At 45.6% G+C, this 13,387-nt stretch overlaps 1 protein-coding gene across 1 annotated transcript in view; it reads left to right on the forward strand.

Moving 5' to 3' along the window:
• Window positions 1–12,131, forward strand: part of LOC144134639 (uncharacterized) — an 81,299-nt gene extending 69,168 nt beyond the window's left edge. The window contains exons 8-9 of the mRNA XM_077667508.1: window positions 3,750–3,809; window positions 12,053–12,131. Coding sequence (XP_077523634.1) covers window positions 3,750–3,809; window positions 12,053–12,066 — 74 coding nt within the window. The 3' untranslated portion in view covers window positions 12,067–12,131. The remainder of the gene's footprint in view (window positions 1–3,749; window positions 3,810–12,052) is intronic.
• Window positions 12,132–13,387: the final 1,256 nt, after the last annotated feature.

Below are 13,387 nucleotides of genomic sequence, written 5' to 3' on the forward strand. Positions count from 1 at the left end.
CTCTCTCTACTGACACGTCCAAAAAAGGCAGACGGTTGGCAACCTCCTCCTCAACAGTAAACGTAATGGCCTCAGCGATGCTGTTGAGGTGCTCTGTGAAGGCGGTGAGTGCATCATTTTTTATGATACAAAAGCAATCATCAATATATTGCAGGAAGATCTTAGGCCGAGGTTGGAAGGACGCCAGAGCTTGGTTTTCTATAGCTTCCAAGTTCAGGTTAGCAGCCGTAACCGAAATGGCCGCGCCCATTGCTGTTCCATGCACCTGTTTGTAGAAGGTGCCTCGGAAGACGAAATACGTGTTTTCTAGGCAAAATTTCAAGAGCCTCAACAGGTCCAGTGCCTCGAAAGGTGTACTTTCGCCGAGCTTCTCGTCTGAGTGAAGGGCAGCGCCGTATACATCCACCGCTAGATCCACAGGGACGCTTGTGAACAAAGACTTGACGTCGAAGGACACCATCAAGTCATCGTCATCCACGGAAATATCACGCACCTTTTCGATGAACTCGTACGAGTTCCCTATAAACGTGGATCCTTTCCCGACTAGCGGCGCGAAGACGCGGTGAAGGTAGCCCGAGAGCTCGTACAAGGGGGAACGAGTGAAGTCCACTATCGGTCGCATAGGGACGCCCTCCTTGTGGATCTTTGGCAAGCCATACAACGCAGCCGCGGACCCATTGTGGCAGAGGAGCCTGAAGTACAGTGACTTATGGTGAGGCGGTACGAAGTGGAACACGTCGACAAGTAGTTTCTGCAGTTCTCGTTCCAACTATATCATTCATTATACATTAAAAATTTCCTAAAGATGTACATTAAAAGCATTAAACATATACTAAAAGTATACATTAAATACAGTAAAAGTATACTAAATATATACATTGGATACTTTACACTACATTAAAGATATACTAAAATATACAATTAATACGTTTAAAACATATTCACTTTGGCTCGGTTTAAAAAAGGCGTACTAGTCGGATTCACCGCATAATACTGATCAATGTTGTCAGCAGTAGAAGTAATGACTGAACTGGCTGTGAGCATCAGGAGACAGACAAACCCAAAGAAAACGCGTTGTCATCAAGAATACTATGAGAACGGAAGGTCACGTGACCGGACCTGTACGGGAAAGATTTCTACACGCAGGAAATTCCGACGGAAAGTGACGTCAGCAAACAGGAACTGATCCGACAAGCGTGATACTTGGCTTGGCTTACATATACCCCCCCCCCCCCCCCCCCCCCCCGCGAGGAGACACATTATCTTGCCCGGTGGTGCGCTTTTTGCACAAACACTGTGGACCACAAATTGTCGCGCAATCTTCGAAGTGGTCGCTTTAAAATCTTCGGACTATCTAGAATCGAATTGTTAGTCGTAACTTACGTCAGGCATCGGTCAGGAGCCGAACTGTCAACCAACAAATACATGGGCGCCTATGAGAGCCGCTCGGCCTTTCCAGTCGGGGTCCGTTTTGCTGGCATTTTCGGGCCCGGAGGTGTGCATGGCGCCCTTGCCGTATAATGCTATCACGCTGTCCACACGTAATTTAAACAAGTGGTGATTGCCTTCCTGCTAGAAGCTACCATAAACGAATGCAAGACAGGAAAAGGGAGAGTTTTCACTGTTCCCGGAAATGTGATTTCGAGCTCTAAGTTGTTCCACGGCAGGTTGAAATGAGCTACAAATATGCTGACGCCAACTACCCAAATTTTGGAATTGAAATTATAGTTTGGACAAATTAATTTCGTATTTACGAAAGCACACTTTAAATACATTTCCAACATGCAAATACTATTTCCTGAAACGCGATTTCCAGCACCAAGTATTTCAACGGCAGCTTGCAGTGTGCTGCAAATATGTTTACGCGGACAGCTCATTCGTTATAACTTAGGTGTACTTTGGACGAATTAATTTCGTGTTTATGAAAGCACACTTTAAATTAATTATCAACATGCCATTTCTCTAAACGCTATTTCGATCACTAACTGCTCAACGGGAGCTTCAAGTGTGCTGCAAATACAAGTATGTTTACGCAGACAGCTCATTCGTTAGAATAGAAGTATACTTTGAACGAATTAGTGTCAAATTTGCGAAAGTACACTTTCAATACATTGCCAAGATGCAAAAGCCATTTCCCGAAACGCGATTTCGAACACTGGATGGTTTTACGGCAGTTAAGAGTGCTTCATATATAATTTAAAGGACTGTCTGTTTGTTAAACTCGAAGTATACTTCAGACGAATTAATTTCGTATTTACGAAAGTACACATTTATGGTATTGACAAGACGCTGAAACAGCATTCATAATATTTTACGTATTTGAAACGTGCTCGAAGCAGCATGCTTTAAGTCAAGTATTAGTGGAAAATTTTAATAATATATTTCAAATACCAAGCATAAAATTTCAGGAACATATTTCCGGCATATTTTAGTGCATTCGTGAATAGAAAATATTTTTAAAATACATTACATTCCCGCCGTATATTCCGTGTGCATTAATTTTCGCTAAGGCGCCTGTGGGCTGCCAGAGCGCGCAGCCAGTCGCTCGATTTTCGGGCTGCTCCGCGCACTTCCGGTGGCTGCCCAGAACGCGTTCGTTTCTCTCTGGCTGGGCGATTTCGGGCTGCCAGCGGGCAGCCAGACTCGCCAGGACGATTTTGTGCTGGCAGCGCTTGGGCAACTAGCAGACGACGGAAAGGTGGTGTGGTAGCGAGAGCATCCGCGGCCATTTTTATATTGACCAGATGGACTGCGGTTATTCATGTGATGTTTTGCGCGATGCAGGAGATTGTTTCGTCTAGACCACGGTGCACATCGTCTGTGTCGCCTGCAATGGCGTCTTTTGCGATAGTCTGCGGTCATACCAGTCACATTTGCTGCGTAGTAAACAAACGCGCGATAATCCGAGAGTACGGCGTGTCGTCTTATGTGCAAAGCACGGGCAGTTTTTCCCTCCTATGTGTTGTCAACTGAAGGATGTTAGATTGCGATTGCTCATCGCATGCTTTTGAGGATTTCTTGTAGCTCACACAGCACACTGTGCACCGAAGGCACACGCTATCGTTGCCGTCGGCCGGTGTGTACTGGTGCGAGCACGATCAGCTGCTTGCCCTGCGGTATGCGGCAGCCCTCAGTAACTTCAGGTCGTTGTTTTCGATCTCAAGCATCCTATTTGTGCCGTACGCGCGCGTAGCAACGAGACGCTGCAGAACGCGAAGATATGGAGAGCATCTGCCCTCCGTGATCCGTGCTTCGCTTGCCGCCGTGATTGCCCGCTGCCCATGTGACCATGATGCGCTTTCCTGTCAGGGGCGAACTTGTTGGCAGCCAGCGGAGGACTGCCTGAGCGCGGTTAATCGAAGAGGTCCACTACTACGACGGGACGTGTTCATGCGTTCTTTGACAGCCGTCTCGACAGCGCGGCACACAACGAGCATTCGGCATCCACCTCCGCAGCCACGAGCAACATTCCACTCAGGCCACGCAAAATGAATGAGAGTGCAAATGATGTGTTAGTGACGATGGCAGCACGTGAGGCGGCGCTAATAACAGCCAACTTCGCTGCCGTCTGTCCGATGTTCCCTCGAGTTCGCTAGCACCTGCGCACGGTCGCCTCTGACATTGTAAGAAGCTCTCCTATTTCGACTATCAGGAAAATTCGTGATGAGTACAAATTATTAAAGCGTTCTGATACTGCAGACAACGACAACATGTCTAAGGCACAGTCTTTCCTCACAATTTACTTGCAGACGTGCAAAACCAACAGTTCATACCCGAAGAGGCTTTCGCGCCCATAACTTCCGCAGCAGGTAAGTGTGTTTCAGAGCGTACATTCTTTCTTAAGACCTTTTCAGCGTAAAGAAGCCGCGAGAGGCTACAGGCACCGTAACACAAACGTAATGTGTCTTGACTGACATCACAACGTGAAAACAGTAGATCTAAATGGGCTCGCAGCCTCGTATGCTGCCCTCATGTAGGCACTTTAGCATTTATTACTGTTTCTGCTGCACAACGCCACAAACAAACGGCCGCCAGCGAGAACGCTCGTTCCAGAACGTACAACGCATTAAGAGGCCTGTCGATTCATGATTGCCGTTGAACGGCATTAAAAAAAAACAACGACCTAAGAAAAAAACGAGCAAGAGAGGAACAAACTTTCTCACTCCCTGTATCGTTTTGCTTGTTGCTTTCATTTTGGCCTTGCTCTTTTCATGCTTTTAAACCGTGAGCAAGCACATGGCACACTGATAGCTTTCAGTTCTTCTTGACATGCATCTGAAGTGTGAGACAATTGAAACTTCTAACCTGTTTTCGGCCGCACATTTAGCTCGACATTATTAATGCGTCGTCATTAGAGGGTTCTGAGCAAGTGGCAGGGGACTCACTTGCTACGGTGGGCAGGTGGCAACCTGACCACCCGGGCTACGAAAAAACTTGGTATGTTTCCTACACGAATTAGTATATGCTACCTTGGATATAATGACTTTTGGAATCAAGTATTTATAAGTGGCAGCTTGACAAGGCGGCTGCCCCTGCATATGTGGCTACAGCTGGTATCATGTCAAACAAAATACCAGTCAGTTTGAAGAAAAAATAAACACTGAAGAACATAGTTAAAATATGCTGGTCTCAGATAAAGGGCGTACATAACTCTCTTAGTATTGTAAAGTTACAAGCAACTATTTCCACATACGCAAACATTAAAGAAGAACGAACTGTAATAATAAACATGCAAGCAAATGCAAGAACATAGGAAAAATACTTCAAAAATAGGGGCTCCTTGAAATTTCCTGCGTATTTTGCACATAAGTAAATCGTGCACAGCAGGATCAATTTCGATGATAAAATATGGTAGCGTCCCAAGATTTACCTCACAAGAACAAAATCGTGAAGGCTTTCTTTGAAAAGCGACAACCATCCATTCAAAAATTATTAAACTGACTGCCATCATTGGAAAATTGTATCTTAATGATTCCAAGCCGTAATTATCTTTGGGTGTCGCAATATACTACTTTTTCATAAAACGAGTGGTGTACATATGAAGGTTGAGGCTGAATCGTGATAGTTCTGCATAAAATATTGTTCTTAATTGCTCTACGGTTGGTCTGGTGTAATCGGTATTGGCACAAACTGCTTGCTTTATTTTACATTGATCAGATAGTCCCTGCGAATGTGAAGAAAATGAAGCATTACCAATAACGCTTACCACTTCATTTTGTAATAGTACTATTTTGTCAATGCTTGTTTTTGTGGTTGTTCCCAAAATGAAACTACAATCGGTCAGGTGTGGAAGAGGGTAGTATACAGGAAAAGCGTTGCACGTTCAGACAACATAAAGCGAGTTTTATTGAAAATATCATTAACTTTACATATGTTAACCTTCATGCGTTAACCTCGTATATGACGAACCTAACTATGCCCCCTCGGATATTATCAACACTCGTGCGTTAAGCTCGAAGATAACAAACATTCGCGTGTCTAACCTCGAATATAACAAACTTTCATGCATTAACATCGAATATAATGAACTTTCTTGTCTGGAGCTCGGATTTAACGAACTTAGAGTGAATTTATATCGGATATAACGAACTTAAGTTAAGACGAACCTGGGTTATAAAGAGCATTATTGTGCCAACCGCGGATATAATGAACGTTTGGCTGCTAACGCATTCGAACGATCCGCCGAGGATCGCTTAAGAGTTCGTTACATGCGATTGAGGCAAAGCGGAGCTGCATTAAGTTGTAGCGAAGCAACCAAGTTGCAGTTCATAACTGTAGCTGCGATGGTTAAAAATCAATGCAGAAGGCAGAATTTTCACCACACAAAAACACATCTATTTATATTCGCAGCGTGATAAAACACGCAGCGACATCTTGGCGCACTGGGTTCGGCTCCTACTGTAAACTCTGTCTTTTCTTGTACTTGTATTGTCGCATTTAGAATTCTTACGCAATCACATTCGCTGTCTAACGCAAAATAGGGGCAATAACGCACTTTCCCATGCTTTTCAAGGCTTTAAAGATTTCTGGCTTCATTCGTAATGAATACTGTTCAGATAGCGGGGGACTAAATTCACAGCCCACACTTGCACTGCAGTGCCTCAAGCGAGAAAGATGTGTCCTGTGCCCTGTTCGTGTAATTTGTCGAGGATGAAATTCTGCAGCTCATGTCGGTGTCGCATGATCCCAGTGTTCAACGCGTTTCCTTTGCATTAACAGGGGTGCTGTTGCAGAAAGCTGCCGTCCACTAATCGCTGTAATGCCGGTGTCCGATTCGCTCTGTCTTTGTTCAGACACAACGTACCATGCGTCACTCCTAGCTTCCCTTGGTCACGTCTCACGTCTTTATAAATATAAAAGCATGGAAATGCCAACTTCGCATCATAGTGGCTGGAACAGCAAGACAAAGCTGTCAATGCCCTCCCAGTCCGCTAGCAAACGGCCCTGAAAGTGAATGTGCGCACCTTCGCGTGCGTCCACTCCGATCAGTGACGCGGAGGTGGCTTGTCGTGAAGGGTGTATTTAGGTTTTAATATTTTTAACATTTTTGTACATAGATTGTTGGTCTTGGATGTGTTTTATCGGTCGAAAAAGAATTGTGGAGAAGCCATTACTTTTGGTACTTTGACGTTGAGATGATTTGGCTTTCGTGTGCACCAATTTTTACTAGTTATTGTTGGTCATTCTTTTATTTTCTCTTGATGCATTAAAGCAGGAATGTTGAGATTGCGCCCTGTTTGCCTTGGCCGAGTGTGCGTCTCGGTTATGAGGATGGTTTGCTTTCCTATTTGGTTTTGCGCTCAGATAATCTTGGTACTTGGTCCAAGTTTGCTATTATCAGGTGTGTAGTGCTTAACTGTCTCTTCCTGTCTGTTAGAAGTAGCACCTACGGTCTGAATTCTGACTGTTATTGACAATTCTTGTTCTTCGTATTAATTATTTTTTGTAAGAGGCTACTGTGATACGGCTCGGGTGCTTCATAAATTGTAAGGGTGCGGGGAATAAACTTCAGCTGTAAGTCGGCGCCTGTCGTGTTGTGTTCGTGTGCCTCTCTTGTCCTTGTTTCTTTCGCGCCGTCCTGACATCAACTATAGTTTCGTGTTTAAATGTGCACGTAACATCAGAGGTTTAGTGATACCTCACGCTTGTAAGATAAAGCCAGTGTCCATTTATCGCTTAAACATTATGGAATGAGAGGCCAAAGCGACGCCGGAGCAGATGGCTTATGGCACACCCGCTGTTTTAAGATGCATTCACATGCAATTGCGACTGCCTGAGGGCATTCACGTGCTTTTGTAGGAAAGGCACTTCTGAAGCGGAAATATTGTTGAGTGCTCTGCCGAAAGATGATGTTTATGAAGAGACTTTGGGTGGCTATACGAGCATGGGCTTTCAGCAATACTAAATAGTGGCAGCTGAAGAGATTTCATCGATCTTGATTGCAGCATAGTCTCGATTGGTGTAGTGCCATAACTATGTTGTGACTCCTCCGGCTATCATGAACTTAATTTCCAACAGCGCGAAAGCCCAAATTTACTTCATTCGAAGCAACAGCGGTTGCGCAAAAAAGATGGCGATCGAAATATGCACCGCAGCTCTTCTACCTCCGCACCCTTCGCAGAATCAACTGCAACCATAGTTCGTGTCCCTTTCTCATTTTGTCAGTTACATCGGCCGCGTTGCTTCAGGCACTTTCTTCTGCTTTGCGGAGCTGCTCACTTTGGCGTCGTGTTTCCTTAGGTGTTAGTGACCTCTGCTAATCGCCAGCTACGGTGGGGGCAGTTGGTTCTGTGCTCGTGACCTTCGAGATGGCAGAGAGTGCAGCGAGACCGGCCCGGATGCGACGAGCACTGCTACCTGCGTACGCTTTCTCGGGATCATGAACTATGATTTAATCATTTCTGCAGACGAAGCAGTCATCATGCTCCGCCTGTTTGCTTTTTTGCGTTTACAAAAGTGCCAAGCTGTTTTTTTTTTTGCATTTACGTACACTTTTAGGCTAGATCGTGCATGTATTTAATTGTGTGCGCTCGGTATGCGAGGAATGACGAAACGATGTATCGGAAATGCCAGCTGCACAATTTGAGCTAAATCGATCTCCCCTGGTGCATCGACGCAGGTTTATGTTTGTATTGTACGTAATGCTGGCAACTTAGATATTTAGTGTATTTTGAGAAGACATACCTCTTTCCGACTAAACGTGACTTTAATGCGGATGCAAAAGATATGTGAATAAAAATATGCATGCGATATACGTATGGGTGAAGGGTGTGCGAATAGTACGTATTTAAAACCGAATCGAATATATATAGGTTGGCTAAAAGTGGAACCGAATACGGACCGAATATTTTTACGGGCATTATGTACTTGTGCGAATATTCAATGAGCAATCGTGAGAAGCTGCGAAGCGCTGCTTCCCAGCTTTAACTGCATCGCTTAAAAGACGCAACACTGCGTTGTCTGTCTTTTCTCGTCTTCGTCGTTCTCTGCGCGCTTTGTTGTCAGGACTGATCTCCGTTTGGGGAGTTGAAACACCAAGTCAGTGTATTAACTTCATCATTTTCATGTTGTGCGCACACAGCAAAAACACATTTTGCTCTTTATAATGAAAGACTACAAACTAGGGCCACATCTCAGTACACGGGCCAGGCGAGAGCTACGTGTGAGGCATGTGGCCTCCGAGGTCACGCATAAAGGCTGGGTTTGTCGAACCGGCCTGTGCCCTGCCACGTCGTCGAATCTCTGAGGCCATGTACGAGAATTATGAACACCGCCAAACGAATGGACCACACCGCGACGATGAACCCTCCATCCCGCGCCGACCGATCGCGGCCGCGTGGTACGCGGCCTCTATAGTCTGTGTTTTGAAATAGTCGTGGGAGAAAAATACGGCAGGCCTTATTCGAGCATTGAGCCAATTATTCGAAAACTTGAGAACATGTTTGACTCATTTCGAATAACTTTGAAAAGACACTGTTTCATTTGTTCGAATAATCAAGTAGAATATTTATTTTATTTGGTATTCGAAACTTCCGAATATTCGCACACCCCTGAGTTATATGTTCCCTGTTCTACTTAGAATAGCACAGCGCTGCGGTTAGCTTGAGACCAATGTTAACATAACGCAGCAGCAAAGAAAAGGTGTACTAAAACCCAGGTAAAGCTCACCCGCGTGCTGACGAGGCGGCGGACAACGATACAGCCGCCCACAACAACCAAACACCTGCATAGGTCATATCAGCAGTGCAACATATATTTTGTTCATTGGTGGTGGAGAATCGTGAAACGATTAAGCGAAGTAGTTCGGCCGTAATCCAGTCAGGTAGGTACTCTACGTTCTTTTATTCAGACGGACGGAGGCTCTTTAGGGGAGTAGTTTCTGAAGTACCCACTCGTTGTAGTGAAGGTTGAAAGGGCGTGAAAAAGACAAGATCGAAAGCGTAAGGGACAAGCAGAACCGGAACAAAAGTATTTGAGCACCTGCCGTCTTGAATCTTCCGGACTGTGAACTCTGCATGCGCTGTACTTTCCAGTGTGATTGAAGCAAAGAGGCGATACAGGATCCAGCTTTCACTGAAGGTATGCTGCTTAGGGCTAGTGATGGGAGGGCTCGGAAGAAAAGAGAGCTCTCGGAAAAAAACTTGTTTTCTGTTTTATTTTTCCGAAGCATGAAAAAGTGCCGTTCGTTTTTAATAATAATATGAGTAAGCTGTTAAATAAAATGGGGCTTCTTCATGATGTTTAAGTTGTAACACTAAGATCTTGAATCAACTTCTATTCCCTCGCGAAGACTTAACTACGCATTAAGATTACCTTCCTCAGGGGGAAAAAAAAACAAGATAGATCTTTCTGGGCCTAGAAACATTAGGGTACTTCTGCATTTCATTTTTCGATAAATTATAGTTAACAACCAAACGCAGTGATGACAGGAAAACAAGGAGAGATTCCATTACAGAGATTCATTAGCTTGACTACGCCCACTGCAAGGTAGAGGCCTGTCTCATACCACTTCAATTGACCCTGTCCTGCGCCAGCTGTGGCCGCCGTATCCCCGCAGACTTCTTAATCTCATCCGCCCACCTAACTTTCTGCCGCCCCTGCTACATTTGCCTTCTCTTAGAATCCAGTCCATTGCTCTTAAACCATGATCTTGCCTTCGCATTACACGCCCTGCCGAAGCCCATTTCTTCTACTGCATTGTAGAGCGAGTGGACGCTGCGAGAAAGTTACATATTTACCTGATCGCACATTTGAAGTTCTTAACTTCTTAGAGCGCCATCAGCTTAATTACACTGAAACAAATGCAAGTCTTGTACGCGGCGGAGCAACCCGGCATTTTGACGTTGGTTAACGTTGCGTTCTGATCACCCTTATGCAGCATTAAGTTGATCATATTGCTTATAACTATATAGCAATTCAGTTCTTTCTCACGGCCCAGCTCTCCAATAACCCTTGAACGCTTTGGAGATATATACTATGTTTATAGGTATGGCATGCTGCTAACCTGCGCTCATCAATTTTCCCTGCAATGTAGACAGTTAGCCCTAACGTATCCGCAAGAGCGTTAAACAAACTGTCCCCGAGTGTACGTTGGTCCAGCAGCTGGTGACCATTAAGCGCAGACACCAAATAGGCTGCGCTTTTTTATACTCGCTTCATCATGATGTCATACTGAACCTCCTGCAGTCGCCAGCCTTGCGAGTGCCTTGATAGCAAGCAAGAATGCGAGACTATAAAGTTGGTAGGATTCAAGCTCGCATCAGTTATGAACAACAAAGATGCCCCATTGGATTGCATCGTTCATGGCAGCGCCTCATCAAATCTCGTGTAGCACTTTGGGCTATTCGTTCAACAGACGTTTCTGTCGCAGTATACTGATAGGCTTATTTGTGAGCTTCCTTCTTACCTGTGGGGCTGTCAGCTTTCGAGAGCGTGCTCCTAGGTCTCATAGCTTCATTAAATTGGCTCATCTAACGACTGTAGTCAAATGTAATCCTTGCAGCGCCGCCTTGTTGGTGCTGATAAGATCACCTTATGTTCGGTGGGCCATAAAACAGCAGTGTGTGTGAAGCCAAAGTGCTGGGGAATGTTTAAATCACGGCCGGTCGTGGTTAAAATGCATTTGAACAAGAATGTGTAAAAATAAATGTTTGGTGCGGAACTCCGAGCATTTTCTAATCTCTCCAATTTGTCCTGAAAAACCTATGATTACATGTTCTTTTTTTCTAGTGTTTAAGATTTCCTCAAAAATTTCGTCTGTACTAAGGCACCATCTAGAAAACATTTCCCGCTAGATAATCCCAGAGTGGCAAGCTGTAGTTTACAATTTTCACTACCATGCCGGAAAACTAATGCCGAGGGCAAATGTTTTTCACTAATGCTCGTTTTCATTCAAAGCACGATGAAACATTTCAGTATGCTATGCACGCGGATTATTCTTAGGTTAACAGCTTTGATACGCATACAGGAAGGCAACCATTGAAACCATTGAAACCAAGTAAAGCACAGGGCATTCCTTTTTGTTTTTCACGGTTTAATGTCGACTGGTATTGGCGAGTAATTTCGTAAACGCTTAGAAGATAATGGCACGGGAAGTAGAAGAAACGACACCAGTATCCACCATGGGATTCGAACTCCTGGCTTCGGCAAGTTGCGTGCTGTACTCTGTCACCTGAGCTACGGTGTCTGCTGACTGCAGATCAATCCCGAAGGTTGCGCTGCGTAGGAATACATAGAAGGTGGCAACAGCGAAAACGTACTCAGGAAAAGACACAGGAGGCACACAAACATCGCTGGGACAGACGCTCAGACGAAGGAATATGCACAGCCAAGCGCCGGGGTGCTAAACACACTGACACACACACATACACAGGCACTCCGCGATCATTACTTATTACCGGCTGCCGCCGTTATTTGTTTCTAGTGGAACGAAACCGGTGCGGACAGTTGCAGCTGCTGTCTGCCTTCCACGAACAGAGGTACAGCTAGGTTTGGAAAGCATTCCTGTGAGCTAAAATATCTGCTCATCTCCGTTTATCTCTTTCCCTTGCAGACCCAGACGACTAACGCGAGGAAATAACGCCGGGAGCCCTCTGTCCGCCTCAGGCAACGCGTCAATTCCGACACCCGACGTCGCTGGGGTTCTAATGAATTGCGACAGCAATAAACAGAAATATTAAAGAACTTCATTAAACAAGACAAAGCATGCTGTAAAACATCACTGCTGCCCTACCTTGCCTGCGGCCTGTTTTGTCCTCATGCCCATCGCGTGCTCACGCGAGTCGTGATTCCGTTGTCTCGGAAGCACGGCACCACAACTTGCGGCAGACCATGCAACGCCGCCTTGCTGCACAAGAGGAGCAGTGCACGGCAACAGCTGAAATGCCATTTAAACAAAGAACGAAACGTTTAGACAACACTTCGTTCAAATAGCATGTCTGACCAATCGGCCCATAAATATGCTTTGTTATCAGCTCATACCACCAACAGCAGCCGTAGGCGTGCGTGCTTTATGGCGGTGCTTTAGCAAGGCCAGCAGAAGTGCTGTCGATTGTAGGACAGAAACCACCTTGAAATTACAAAGAAAACTAAGCCTTCAACTTATAAAGACAGCCTCTGTGTAAAATGGTCGAAGTTTTGGCACGGTAGCTCGGAAACAAAGTCACGGGTATATTGCAAAGCGCGCTTCGCAGCTACTAGAACAAAAGTTCAGGGTGGCTCTTTTACAAACCCACAGGGACAGTCACCGGTACTGGAATAGTCGGGCAATGCGGTTAGCAGGCAAAACAAATATTGCCGCGAATCTGTGCAGTGTTTGTTCATTCTTCAAAGCTGCCGGCACGCCACTTCGTCTGTTTGTTTGCAATGCAAGACGCGACCTGATTTATCTCGATTGATCGCATCCAGGCAAAGCTAATTCTACGTTGTTCCAGAATGTTCTCGTAACTTTGCACGATTTATCAGCTATGAGCTTTAAATTGAGCACGGCCGACAGCGGCGGGGATTCTGTTCAACGACTGCCAAGCACGCTTGTTGCTGCGCCGCCGCTGAGTGATTCGGTCCATTATGGGCACAAGTCACCAAAATAGTCTTGTTTAGACACCATTTCCGCAGCCTTTCTGCTCTCCGGACTACAGTCACCACTTCGTGACACCTGGTGTATGTGCTGGGTAGCCTTTCATGTACCGGTCACCCCCTCCAAGTCGTGACACCAGGCCTCTGCGCATCGCACCGGAGGACGAGCCAGCAGTTAATCGAGCCAGCAGACGTCTTCAGGGAGAGAAGCCTGAGTTCGGGACCCTTCCGGACCGCACTAGACAGCGACAAGACGCTGCTAGGAGCACAGCAACCTCGCCAAAGAAGACACCGATCATACCGCAATAGCCGC

This window comes from Amblyomma americanum, chromosome 5 (assembly GCF_052857255.1).
Source record: "Amblyomma americanum isolate KBUSLIRL-KWMA chromosome 5, ASM5285725v1, whole genome shotgun sequence".
Lineage (NCBI taxonomy): Eukaryota > Metazoa > Arthropoda > Arachnida > Ixodida > Ixodidae > Amblyomma > Amblyomma americanum.